The following is a 14,617-nucleotide window of genomic DNA, read 5'->3' as shown; positions in this document are numbered from 1 at the left end:
ATTACTGTGTTAAAAACAATGTGATAGATATAACTGTGATAAATTGTCTTAATTTGTTTTGTAATATGACATATATATATACACAAATAAATCAATCAATCAATCAATCAATCAATATATAAATAACTAAAGAACAATATTCACATGAATATATATAACCAGTGACAGCATTAATATTGAAATAGAAAGTATAGAATAAAATTAATCATATCAAAACAAATGATTTATACAAAGTTGAAACACAAGTAAAGAAAATACAAACATTTGTAAAAGAACAATATTCCGTACCAGTACAACTTGGCCCATCTGATCACTGGTGCATACAAAGTAAATAATATACTATCTGGGGCGGTCATTGTTTTGTTTATATTAGCAGTTCAGATAAATCAGGTAAGGCCAAATTTATATAGGTACTGAGTATTGTGGTTTCATGACATCATATATTTAAATAATATTTACATTTTAAATTTTCATTTTTAACTAATTTCTGAAGAACGTAGTTTTGTTGCTAAGAATATATATTATGTTGGCATACAAGAACAATTAAAGTGGTATTCATCTTCAACAACATTCATATTGCAAAAAATACATTTTCTATTTTCTCTTGGTATGTTTCTAAATAGATCTACCTTCCTCTATTGCTAGTCTATATGATGAACATCTAAGTCTAGTGAGAGCTATGCGATGAGAATCATTTTTAACACGTGATAAATATTTTTCAAATCCTATACAGTTTTTAAATAATTTGTAAGTGCACAGTTTTGGCATTGTATCAGCAGAAGAATAAAAAAATGATAATATTGACAGTATAATGTTTCAATAGCAGCATTCAGTTGCTGCTTACTAAATGACATTTCTGTCCATACATATGCCAATCCTAAATTTTCTAATAATGTTTTAACTTCGATTGCTCAAGAACCTCTGACATTGTTAATTTTACTGTCCATAAAGGATTTATATACAAGCACATCGTGTGTGTTAATAATTTCATAAAAATATTTAATAATGGGCTCATTTCTCAAAATATTAAGAGGAACCCTCCCAACTTCACCATAAAACTAAAGCACAATTTTCTACTTGATTTACAAATGTAAATCAATTTTACGATGTCAGACCTATATGTGACGTCATCATTTGCTCTTGGTCTTTTAGGCATTCTTCCTTTAGAAATTTCTGGTCTACAGATCTATGTCATTGCCCGTAATCTTATCCGAAAAAAAAAAAACGGCATTAACAGAATCTTATAAGAAGGGTCGATAACTCAGGCACATAACTTTATCATCATTTCGTATTTTTTATTGGTTTCGATGCAAATAAACCTTAAATATGAATATAATGAACATTTAAATGATTGTCACAATGTGCAAATCTGTCTTTACTTCATAGCCAATATTATTACTTTAAAGCTTTGCAAAAGCAATGTACAGGTAAAGTTCTTATCAATCAAATATATTCGTGCATGTACTGTACTGGAAAGAATATAATTATGAACCTATTCAGAATTTAAAAGAAACGTGATTGTACCTCGAAAATGAATTATTTTATTTATAAAAGCTAATAAAAGCTGATAAAAGCCTGTGAAATGAAACCTTGTTTTAACATATCTTCATGACAGTTTAAATTTGCTAAGTTATTTAGTTACTGTGACTTGCTTTACGTACTGTAAAGATTTAATTCATATTCGTGACAGAATAAGAACGAGGATACCGAATATGAATATTAAATAGATATAAATGAACTTTGTCTGAAATAGTTTCGTAAACAAAGACTTATATTATTTACTTGCAGACCAGAAAGATACCAGAATGACAAGAATACCAAATATGAACATTTATTTGATACTGTGTACATGCATATAAAAAACAACGCTTATAAAATATACTAATTATGCTTTTGTTTTTCAAGTAACAAATATTCACTATGGTATATGTAAATGTAAGTGTAAATATTTGACCCTATGCCAAACTTTTATGAAAGTAATATATTCATATTCGGTATTCTCTTCATATTCGGTATTTAGTCATACCCGTTTCTACAGCCATAATGATAAATATATCAATAATATTTTGTTTGCTTTTGTACAGGTCTATGAATTCACTTATTTTAGGTGGACTTTTACTAGACATATATTGGAAATAAACTTGTCATTAAATTACTATTTATTTACATGTTTAGTTTCTAAGCGTAGGTTAGACCGAAATACCGCATCCGTTCTGTTGTGTTCGAGGTCCTTATCCGAAGACTGACGGAAAGGGCCGAGTAGTTGCGATTGTGATGGCATTGTGTAAACCGGTCTTACTGATGTGTATTCAATGATTGTGATTGCCCCGTCCATAGGGACCCGGCACAGTGTTGGGATAGTGTAATTTAAAAGTAATTCAGAAAAAAATATATAGTTAATATGTAATATATAGACTATAAATTATATAATTATATACTATATTTTTTTCCTTCTAGAATTACTTTTTTTACACTATCCAAACACTGTGCCGGGTCCCTTAATTTGGTATTTTAGACTTGATTTTGTGCATTTTTCTGTTTTATCAAAATCACATTGTTTTCAAATTTTCTAATAAAAATATAGCTTTTCTGATGTACAACATGTCACAGAGCTTTAAGGGATTAAAATAAACGTTTAACTGAAGTGATAGTGTCATGTTTGAATATCATATTCTTTTTATTATTATCTAATTTCATCTACGTAATAAATAACGTGCCAATGAGCCTCCGTTGAAAGAGACAGTGTCACTCACTTCATTTGCTCCGCCTCTGTTGAAGTTCGTCTCCGCCTTAAAGTGTCGCCAAATTCAATATGCTAGCATTATGGTGGGGTGGGGGAGGAAGACAATTATGATCAATATTACTTGACGAATTATTAAATTACAAGTTACCAAGCCTAAACCAAGCCTACTATCAGAAAGGCGGTTCTCCTTTAAACAGACCCATCTATAGTCTAATGACGGACAGAGAACAAGAGGTATCACTAAAATACGTAACGGAGATTATTTTTTACCATACCTAGATTCTAAGCGACTATGCAATCTTTTATTTATTCAATTAGTTTAATCTTTTATAAATAAGTACACAATACGTAACACAGAATTGATTATATATATCAATTTATTTATAACTATTATTTGATATTAATTACAGACATGTTTGCGCTATTTGTAAAATAACAGACAGTTCGTCCTCAAAATCATTCGATCATTATGCAATACGAACCAATATTTAAATGGCCATATTCTCGGCAAATATTGTCTTGAATTTATTTCAATTTTACCAATCATTTCAATTTCGCTTGTTATCTAATTTATTTTGCTTCGACCAGACGTTTCAATCGTTGTTGTAACAGACAAACATTTCAGAATTTCACACACATATCAAGAACATTGAGAAAAAATCAATTAGTACTTCGGTAGTCCAACTAATTAGACTTGTCAAAGAGGCACCGAGATAATTTTGGATGGGCGCTGTCTTTTTTCCAAGTGCAACCACGAACTGCATTTTTTATGCACGGACGCTTCCCAATTAGAAGTTGTTGGGAGCGAAAACTAGAAAAGTTTTAAAGAAATGGCCTACATTACCTGAAAGAGGACCGTTTTTTATGTAAGGTTCCAAATTATCAAAGTCAAACAGAAGTCTAAATATTCCACTTTATTTTTTTTAAACCGTTGACAATTATAGAAAGCGGCCATATTGGAAATATAGAAGGAATGATCGACGCAAGCGGTGTCTCAAATACAGAAAAATGAGTTTAAGAAAACGTGTTTCCAGTTGTAGAACTACAAGAATACGTGTACACAGTAACATGTTAGTTAAACGATTTTAAATCATGCATGACGCCCCGCATCTCTTTAAGTATTTATGAATTTCTTTTACGAAAATGTAAGGTCAGATATAAAACCTGACGCCTCTCTCCTATTGCTCAATAAAGTGAAAGAAACACGGCGTCCCTTGTAACTTTTTATATTAAAAAAATTGGTATCAAATGAAAGATTATTCCTTAAGCTTTCTATGAATGCCTGAGTAAATATAGATGAATTAAATAGATGTATTAAAAATTTTGGGTCAAAATTGATCATTTTTTCCTCTGAAAATCACATTCTCAAATTCGGTAATAAAAACACGGTTTTTTTCAAACTTGTTGTTTATTTTCTCTCTTCTCTTAAAACCACACTCATATATTCGGCAAGAAAATCACGGCTCTCCGTTTAAACGCAGTAAGGTGTAACGGGGGAATAAGTAAGAAATGTTTACGTTCAGGGAGTATTTAATTTTACTTTGTTTCATGTCTATTTAAGGCAAATTAATGTATTTGAAATAATTGATTTTGAACAGTTTTTGTACAGACATTTAAAAAATCAAGTAACTCATATAAAAAATCTATATTTACCATATAGCTGTCTTTTCATTGATTCTCCACTAAACATTCAAATTAGGCTGTAAGTAATAGTGAATAATTGACATTTGCGATTAGTTACAAAGACACCTTTTTTTGTTGGTTTAACTCATGTATAACATTGAACACATACTGGTTCTTTTAACATTTCACCAAAAAACTTGTAATATTTCCTGAAATTAAGTTACCAAGAATTCGAGATTTGAGAAAAACAGATACGTTACCATTTTTCAAATTGCTTTCAGAGACTAGATAAAAATAATTAGCATGAATATACACGATTTAGAAATTTATTATCATTCTTTCTGCAATATAGCACCAGTATATATTACAAAATATTATGCATCAATATTCATTTTAAAAAAAATCTACGTCTATGAATAGCTTGTGAACTGAAGCTGATGAAAATGTTACTTATTAATCAGACTTGTTTATTCCAAATACATGATTTACTTATAAAAGCATTTTAGGCCAATAAAAATACTGATGTTCCTTACTTATCCATTGACACAATGTAGCTCGGATTTACTTAATAATATAAATTTATTCTGCTAAGTGGAAACGGATATTAAATCATAGTAACGTATCTGTTTCACCGTTCTACTATGAACAAAATTATGAAAATCCCTGAACACTTAGATAGATATTCATAAAGTTTTTTAAACAACTGACCAATAAATAATATGTCTGAACTAGTACTTTTAATATTAAACAGTACACACAATATCATTTACAGTTTTTTTTAGGTTTTGTTGTTTTATGTTTAGCTTCAAATAGTCAAATAACATTGTGACTTGAACTTAACAAAAACATTTAAATAAAGACACTCATCTATTAGAATATGTAACAGCTAGATTAATGTGAGTGTTTCATAGTGTGAATTGACATTCTGTATTTCATTTTTTATATATTTATATTTTCATCTTTTTGGTTCATCTGCTGTTCAATTGTCTTTATTTTTTCTAGTATATACTTTTTCTTTATATATACTGGTACAATCTCGATCCTTGATTTTGTCATACTTGGTGATATGAGTAAGCCTACATGTATATGCTTATCTAGTAAAATCTACATTTAACAAAATTATATCAGAAACAACGGTACCACTTAAAGAAAACCAACTTAGTAGTAATCAATCCAATTATACATGTGCACCTCCAAGATTTTGAGCTATATCCAATTAGTCCATCCCTACCATAGACAGAAAATCTTGATATGACCCTGACTAAAATTTAGAAACTAACGGGCATTCATTTAAAAATACTTTAATATGATTTTTTTTCATCAAGTTACAGTGCTGGTATATATTGCCTAACCGTATATATCGTATTTAAACCAAAGTTTTGTTGAAGATTTAGTTATATATATTAAAAAGTATTCAAATCTCTTTCTAAACAGATACGTTACTATGATAAACAGATACGTTACCAGAAGTTATAGAGTCCTCTACGTTTTATTTTTAATACAAATTTTGCAAACCAAAAAGATATCAACATTTATTTATTTCAGGAAATAAAACAGTAAATCTTCATATGTTTCTTTCCTGTTTCTCAACATTTTATTTTCTAGAAAACTCAACTAATCCTTGAATTTCAAATTCCTGATTCACATTGTCAGTTTTCCAATAAAATCGAGACCAATGCATCATTTATTGGCTACACGTACGTTATGTTGTGATTTTTTACATGGAACCATTTCAAAACTGAGCAAAATCGTAAATTAAGATTCAAACAATAAATCTTGGTAACGTATCTGTTGGTAACGTATCTGTTGGTCAAAAAACTAAAATATATCAGATATACACATATGTTTGCCAAATAATATCAAAATATTAAGTTTTGTATAGCATATATTTGTATAATGCATAAATGTGATCCTACTTTCAAGTGCTGGTAATAGTAAATGTTTCTCAGTGGGATATGGTAACGTATCTGTTTCACTTTAAAGTATAATCCAAATTGCCTCATCATTGCAAAGTCATTGTGGTTCTAGCATGTACATTGTAGTCAAAATTATTTTTGAATAATTAAATATGATAAAACTTGAGTTAAATAGTAAAACTATTAATACGTTACAAGTTCATATTACTCTTACTCAGGTTACCTTAAGTGTGGTAACGTATCTGTTCAATATATGAGGGACATGCATTTCAGCTAGTAACTTTTTTCCAAATTCACTGTAGAAAACAATAAAAATCACTCACTTACACATTTAAACTAAAACTTAATACTTAAGAGGTTTTTCTTCAACATATATTTCAGGTGAAATTATGTAAAACCAACAGTATTATGGGACCCAAGTCTGGGGACATTACATAATGGGTTATACAGCACCTTTGCATGATAATATTTTCGTATAAATCCAACAGACTAAGTCATTAATTTGAATGATTTACATACGTGACCATGTAATGAAGCAATAGAATGCCCAAAAAGTATTTTTCAACTGCAGTGCAACAAAATATACTCGAGGGACAGAATATTTTCTAATATACACGTTTAGTGGAGAATCAATGTTTTAACAGATGTATCAATTTGGTATATTTCCTTCAAACCTAATTATTTTCGTCTATAATTCCCTCTCCTATATATACATTTTCCATCAGATGTATTTGCCCTTTTCAGTGGAGCTGTTTATTTTTATGACACGACCTTCCTTGTTTTTAGTTAATTTAACCATATTGTCAAAAAGAAAAATACTTTTTTGTTTGAGTACATACTTGTTGCTTTGTAAATTATATAACTGCCGCATCACTTAAAGCTACATGCCTCCAGATGAGTCAAAATATTTCAATAAAATCAAACTCGAGAAAAATGTACTAAGATGTAAGGAAAAGTAAAAGGTTTCAGATTCGAGTAATATTTTACATATAACGTGCGATTAATGACTGATTTTTTCAGTATTTACAACTAAACGTCTACTGCGTTAGTAACGCTGTAAAGGCTATTTATGCATATTTTGACCACTTTTTAATAATTTACGTGGTTTGTGAGTGCCATTGATAATGTGTATTGCTTCCTTTTGGTTATTTCACAATATTGCTCATTCAAATACAATTTCAAAATTTTCATAAAAATTAAAATGAATCTGGAGGCGTGCTGCTTTAAAATTATCATCCGCAATAAACTAGTCACGTGAAATTACTGTAATATGATGGTACTTGAACACTTACACAAAGTCAGACATTCGTCCGGGTTCAGTGATGTATTTTAAGCGAATGTTCGTGAAAGAAAAAACAAGTTCTCTGAACCCATTGCAAAATATATCGACTGTCTGATCATGGTCAAAACTCTAGGATACGAGTGCGCGAATACACAGAGCGGATGCGCATGTAAACATACGGATTTGTTGGCATTATTTCGTGTAAAGTTCAGTTAAATAAAAAAAAAATCGATAGAAATTCAAGTAAACGGTATATGCATGTAATATTCATATTATACACAAAAAATATGTCTAATTTCCCATTAAATTAATTAAATTCATATATAAAGTATTCCATTTTAAGTATGGTGAGCATTTATGACAATTTTTTTCAAAATCCCATTTTGGGGGGAAAAAAGAAGTCAAACATTGACATTTAAAGTATTTAGTCTGATTGTTGAGTATGAAATATCGTCTTATTATGGTGTGTATTTATGCTAAGGTTTTTCAAAATCCCTTGATGAATGCAAAAGTTATGAACCGGTCACGAAATATACCTTCCATCAGACTATTTTGACCTTTGAACTCCAAGTTTGACTTTGACCTTGGAGGTACAGGTCTGTTTTTTTCACTTAACATGTTGTCTCCTTATGGTGCAATATTTGTGTCAAGTTATTACAAAATCCCGTAATAGATGGAAAAGTTATTGGACGGACACAAAGTATACCCTCCATCAGACAATGTTGACCTTTGATCTTATCGACCTTGAAGTTTTATTTAGAGTACATTTATTTTTTCCGAATGATATGGTGAAAATATCCGTCAGTAAATTGATGAATTGATGAGTTATGGACCGGACACGAAGTGTGACGAACGGACAGATAGACAGACATATAGACGGACGGAGCCCATTTTCCCCTTTTTTTTCTTCGAAAAGGCAGGTGAGTAAAATAATAATGATATTGGGCTAGTAAACCATTCATGATTACATATAGTGCACATGAAAAATATCATGAGTAAACCAATTTTATGACATGAAGTGTATCATTTCTCTGAAGTTATTTTTTTAAATGTTAATATTGCTTTACAGTTCAAAACAACAAACAACAACAACAGCAAAAATAACACACGCACGCACACACCAAAAAAAAAAAAAAAAAAAAAAAAAAAACAGTTTTGATTAATTATTTTAGGTTTTACTTTACCTGTAATGTTTATCTCTGTAATACACGTAGTTTAATGCCAAACAGATAAATGATTAACATCATTTGTTTAAAGTGTACAATGTATTGTATATTGTTTATAGTCACATGTTCAGGCATTGTTTGTAAGTATTTAACTTATTCTATAATTGTCCGGACATACATTTAAACATCATTTGATTATGTGTCACTCTTACATGTTTATGTCTAAATATGGTTATAAAAGTGTGTAGCTTTCATTTTTAAGGAAACTTTTAAGCTAGAAAATGAAAGTAGATAAAAATTTCAACGAGAATAAGAACACTACAGGAATTTATATCTAAATTATAAAAACTGATACAATTATCTAAGATCAAGTATATTGTTAATAAAAGAGCCAATAAAAGCAAGACAATCTCAGCACTTTTATTGTTCTATGTCTAAAATACAAAACAGATTGAGGAAAAAATGCAAATAATGTAGTTCTTGTTAGATTGCTTTTTTAAAACAACAAAACACCTTAGATTTTGCTTTCTTATACATTATCTACAATATAAATAAAGGTTGTGTAGGTCAGTGTGGGGAAGTGATAAATACGTCGGTCTAGAATATCGGCGTGGATTAAAAACCCGTTGCTTCCTTGAGCAAGACACTACACTCGCTGCATATTGTAAAGTAGTCTTGAAGTAATAAATATTACGCTGAAGTTTTTGTTGTTGTTGCTTAGTACTGCATGGTTGGTTATAGGAACGAATACAAGAGTTTGTCTGTAATCTTGTTGCTTCCTAAACAATCGAGCTAAAATAAATTCTCAATAAAATAAATGGTGCCAAATATATGTGGCCTCGTATGTTTGTCGCATCATCCATAGTTATCTCCAAGTCATTTCAACATGTTTGGTATGTTTTACTACTTTAATTCAAATTTGTATGAATCTGCTCTGAAATTGCAATATTATAATGTATGTCTTACATCTCATATTTCTATAGATCAATTATCAATTTTGTAGATTTTTTGAAGATTATTTCGAAGTTTTTAGGAGGAAAAATTATATATTGTTTTGTGTTATTAAAGGCAAATTAAGCCGTAAACGTGAATATGTTTTGCTTTCGGTTTTTTATAACGTTATAATACTTTTGGCTTTCATATACTCATACTGTAGTATATTTCACCTGGACATCTGATTTAAAATGATATACTTGTCACCTAAAAACAAAACATTCAGCAGTACTTAAGTTTATGTTTATTTTTTTGCAGAAAATGGCATTCGTTTTTACCACACCCCGTACACTAGCTAACAGTTTTCCATTACAAGTACATTACAAGTACATTACAAGTGTTTTTTGTATTCAAGACAACAAATGCAATTTGGAGCTTTAGTTGTAAATATCAACATCGTCCGCAAATTTCAACAAATACGCTACAATTTATCGCCAATTTAACAAAATGCATTTAAGATTTGCAGAAAAAAGCAAATACTGCTCTAAACCAGACCTATTTAGCTTCACAACAATTGTTTAATTAGAAACAATCGATTAAGTTATGATGGAGAAATAAGTTGAAAGTGAACTCGATGTAAACCTTTTTACTTTTGTTTTCGGTGTTTTGAGGGGCTATTTCCGGTGAACGCTGTACAACAATGATACATATAGTTCATAGTATATCTTCCGTTTTAACAAAAATTTATATTGTTTTCAAATTAATATTTAAATGTATTTGCCCTATAATTTAAGTTTACTCTAGACAGTTCTTAAATGATTATATGTTGTATTATGTAAATCATTGTTTTAACAAATAAAACAACAAAAAATAACAATAATTTCATAAATATCTTGAAGGCAAGTCAAACAATTGTCCAATGTATTTCAATTATTTTGTGGTTTACCTTTACATTTAATTAAACAACATCCGTCTTAATTAACATGTTTTACACGGTAAGAGTATATATATTAACATGTTTTACACTGTTTGCTATAAATTTTACAGAACTTTTCTTATTATTCTGTGCCAAAAATGAACATTATCGTACTAACATTTGTAAGTAATATTTTAACTATTTTTGAATTTCTGTAGACCGCTATATTGTTATATATACCTGATTTTCTTTACGAATATTAAATGTCATTTGGGCTAGCTAATTAGGTAAAATAAGCAGATATTAGAAAGTTAATTACGAAGAATAACTAGTTACGTACTGGGAATGCAATCCAATTGAGTGGCGGCATGGCCGAGTGGTTAATGTGTGGTTGAACAAGAGCTTTTATACCCATTGCTTAGTACTGGTTGGTTCTAGGAACGGATTCGAGGGTGTATCAACACATTCGAACTAAAATAAATTTGTATAAACTAAACAAAACAATTATAAACAATACAACATGTATATTTTATTACCTAGAATGAGATGTATACTTTTCAAAGAACATTTACATTCTAACGTTGTTAGATTATTTAAATAATCATAAACAGAAGAAAACAATGGCAATATTATCTTATTTCTAATTTCATCAGATTTGATTAACAAACAACGACACATTTGCAATGGTATTCACCCATAGAAAATTCAACATTGAACTAATTTTTACCAACTGATATTGCAATATTTAAGGTATGCTTGAGTTTTCAATGCCTTGATGCAAGGACAGATATTTACTCTGGACGAACGCGAAAACCGAAATTACAAACGTGTACAAGCTCCGTGGAGTGTCATAAAAGAATGTGTTGCAGAGACAATGACGGAAATCTTGTTGGTGTAGAAGATTTAGGAGCGGCAGCAATTTTGGGTATATTTGTTTATGTTTTCACTTTTGTTTAGAATTAATAGTATTTAGTCAATACTAATTAAAGAACGGGATCGAAGCTGCCATTTTCATCGCTTTTTGGGTTTAAAGAATTCCAATAGTCTTGTAATATTTTATGGTCTTTTGGGATATATTGAATTCAGTGCACTTAAGTGTTAAAGTTGAAAATTTGGTTGAGCGTATGCAAGGGCTACAAGAGAACATACACAACTCATCCGAGTCTACGAATTCTATCGATTTATTTTTGGTATGATTGCCGTCGAGGAAGCCCTATTTAAACGTGTTTCTATAATGATAACTTACAAGTTTCGGATGTACATACTTATTTTCGCTATGTACAATGAGGTTTTCTCCATTATTATTCTTTTAGATTTGAAAGGCATCATTAATTTTTATTCAGGAACATTCCTTAAATATTACGTAAACTATCCTATGTTAAAGGTATTGGAACGTGCTCGAAACTAAAAAGTGGACCTGGCGAAGTATGTCTAGACCAATGCGGTTGCATACGAGGTAACGTTTTTCTCTAACACATCATTTATTCAAGCAATTGCATAGTGTTCTCGCGATCCAGAGCCGTCCGGTTAGCTCAATAGGTACAGAATCGGGTCATCCGAGTTCGATGGTCACTTTCATTGTGATTGACCATGAAATCCTTTCTACGGTCATTCGCACTGTACCTGTGCGCCGGTATGTACAGAAGTTTCAGTTCTTTGCGAAAATAAAGGTAACCAGTACTGGTAAACCGCTTGACAGCCTGCCCAGGAACAATGCGGTGGCTGAATTGTGCTCTGGTAAATTCAGTGTAACTTACTGTCTTGATCCGGAGTGAAAACTACCAACACCAACACCTCTCGCAACCCAACTGTGTGTATTTTCGGAGAGGGGTACTTGAATTCACTCTACCCTTCGGTGCGTGTTGTGGAGTTAAGCTTCTTTCTCAAACTGACGACTCAAAAGTAATGCCAATGTCCTGACATAGACCAAGGGGAGTGACCTTACAAAGTAAGTAGGGACAACAAGGAAAGTGCGCTAGGGTGTGTGAGCCCCTAGCACGGATAGTTATGGCTTGCAAAGGAGGCCCTTTGTTGTCGTAACAGTCCGTTTTAGGGATACTGCAGTAGCATTCACTTAGCCTACTGTGCTATTGCAGATGTAATGACGCCTATCCTATACATATTAAATTAGTGTGTTTTTTCGAAAAAATGTTTATATTTTCCATGATTATTCTCGTAAATTACACGGGCAGTACGTTGTAATATATTCATAATTGACTGGTCAATAAAATCAAACTAAATACAAAGTTAACAAACTCTGTTTTTGTTTACATGTAAAACCACGTGTATGAACTATTTCCCATCCGTATTAATTTATAAATATAAAAATATTATGAATGATTGTCGATGTGTTCCGATTGAAGTGTTCGTCGGAAACAATCGCTACTTTTCAGAATTCAAAAACAAGGAAAGATGGTGAAAAGTTTAATTGTATTCAAGATAAAGCCGATACGATTTGTTTTCAGGATATATGTGTTATCGTACAGTTTCTGGTGTCTGTTGTCCTCCAAAGACCTGCTGGGAGCGCAAGAAGGCATTGGCTGATACAGAATTCTGGGATAACTGCAGACCTCCTACATGTTTCCTTCCACCGTCTGCCAACCCAACCAATGGGAAACAAGGAGGGCTATAGATATGTGGCAAAAGGTTGCTATTTAAAGCTTGTATTATTTGTTTTCTTTGTGTTTGTTTTATAAAGAAAATGCTGTTAAACATGGTTGTACCATATTCCACATCAGAGGCTAACATTTTCTGCTTTGTTAATACTGTTTATACTGATGTTAGCAAAATGAGTGACGCATATACGAGTACATGTACATCGGTTTTGTATTAATTTTCTGTATGTAATTGTAATAACCACAACTCTTGTTAAATACAAATTTTAGTGAACATCGTAGTTACATGCTGTTATTATTAAATCCTCTTGAAAAGAAATATAAAACGAAAGTGCCGACAAAATCGCTTTTACAAGAAACAAGTCTGTCTATAAGCTATGAAAAGTGTTACATACTGTCGACTTTAAATGTTGTAAATTTCGGAAGTGCCGACAAAATCGCTTTTACTAGCAACAAGTCTATAAGCTTTGAAGTGATATATATATTGTCGACTTTAAATGTTTGTTTTATTTCAATTTCAAAATACTACTAACGTAAGATCCTTTTTATAAAAGGCCCACTAAGCACCCAAAATCGCGACTAAAAAGTCGCGGATTTTTACCCGCGACTTTTTATGAAAAGTCATTGTTGATGAACAAAAATCGCGGCCTATAATTTTTTCCCCTCGACTTTTTGTAGAATTTCTACAACACTTGCAAAAAAAAAAAAAAAACAACGTCGCGGATTTTTTTCTGTTCCTCGATTTTTTCGGCCGAAGGCCGTCTGATTTCACATTGACTTCCGCTAAAATTATCAGTAAAGAAAAAAATGAATATAGGCAGAATTTTCATTGGCCATTTTAACACTTAAAGCCTGTTCGATTGATACTTACGAAGAACTTCCGTTATAGGTAAAGGTCTGTTCGATTGCGCGATGGCAAGAAGTGTTGGGAAAAGATATAAGTCAGAATAAATATAAAAACACAATAATGATATTTTCTAGATGTTTCTAACAGCTTTTCAATAATTATATAAAATTAAATATGACAGATCGCCTTTTTGATACTTTTGCGTTCGATTGGGTTTCTTTAATAAGCTGTTCTAGTCATTATATTCTGCTCGAACCGGGCATAAGACGATTGAAACGAACTTTCGACTAATTTACAGTTGCAAAATTCTCCATGGAAATAGTGTTCAGTATCTACTAAATCTTTGTTTTATTATAAATTCCTATTCAAATCAAATTCCATTTGATTAAAATCAAATAATGTAAGTAATATTAGTTAAATCTAAGGGGAAAAACATTGCGGGTAAAAATGAACTGAAATAAAACTATTGAGGACGAAAAAATGTTCTGTTTGCGGTTAGCATGGTTAGTAGTAGCTTATTCCATGCAAGTTAACAAGTTTGACTTCGGCCAAGTATCTTTATTATGGAAGCATAAA

At 31.0% G+C, this 14,617-nt stretch overlaps 2 protein-coding genes across 2 annotated transcripts in view; one reads left to right on the top strand and one right to left on the bottom strand.

Moving 5' to 3' along the window:
* LOC132754326 (fatty-acid amide hydrolase 1-like) overlaps positions 1–8,902 on the bottom strand; it is a 67,519-nt gene extending 58,617 nt beyond the window's left edge. Inside the window, exon 1 of the mRNA XM_060744943.1 lies at positions 8,749–8,902. The gene's annotated coding sequence lies outside the window, so the exon portion shown is untranslated. The remainder of the gene's footprint in view (positions 1–8,748) is intronic.
* Positions 8,903–10,652: 1,750 nt separating this feature from the next.
* On the top strand, positions 10,653–13,475 carry LOC132754327 (uncharacterized). Its single transcript, XM_060744944.1, has 4 exons — positions 10,653–10,761; positions 11,330–11,504; positions 11,964–12,035; positions 13,045–13,475. The coding sequence occupies exons 1-4, from the start codon at positions 10,738–10,740 to the stop codon at positions 13,209–13,211; spliced, it is 438 nt and encodes a 145-aa protein (XP_060600927.1). The 5' UTR covers positions 10,653–10,737; the 3' UTR covers positions 13,212–13,475.
* The last annotated feature ends 1,142 nt before the right edge of the window (positions 13,476–14,617 follow it).

Source organism: Ruditapes philippinarum, unplaced genomic scaffold, assembly GCF_026571515.1.
Source record: "Ruditapes philippinarum isolate M1 unplaced genomic scaffold, ASM2657151v2 ctg5708_1_1_1_1, whole genome shotgun sequence".
NCBI classification, from domain to species: domain Eukaryota; kingdom Metazoa; phylum Mollusca; class Bivalvia; order Venerida; family Veneridae; genus Ruditapes; species Ruditapes philippinarum.
The sequence above is the reverse complement of the archived record's forward strand: the minus strand, read 5'-3'. Positions and strand labels throughout refer to the sequence as shown.

What these genes read in the sequence shown, in the direction of transcription:
- LOC132754327 (XM_060744944.1), top strand. Translation starts at nt 10,738, where the DNA reads ATGAACATTATCGTACTAACATTT. An exon ending in ACATTATCGTACTAACATTT is followed by an intron (nt 10,762 to 11,329) that starts GTAAGTAATATT and finishes GCAATATTTAAG; the next exon opens with GTATGCTTGAGTTTTCAATG. An exon ending in AGGAGCGGCAGCAATTTTGG is followed by an intron (nt 11,505 to 11,963) that starts GTATATTTGTTT and finishes CCTATGTTAAAG; the next exon opens with GTATTGGAACGTGCTCGAAA.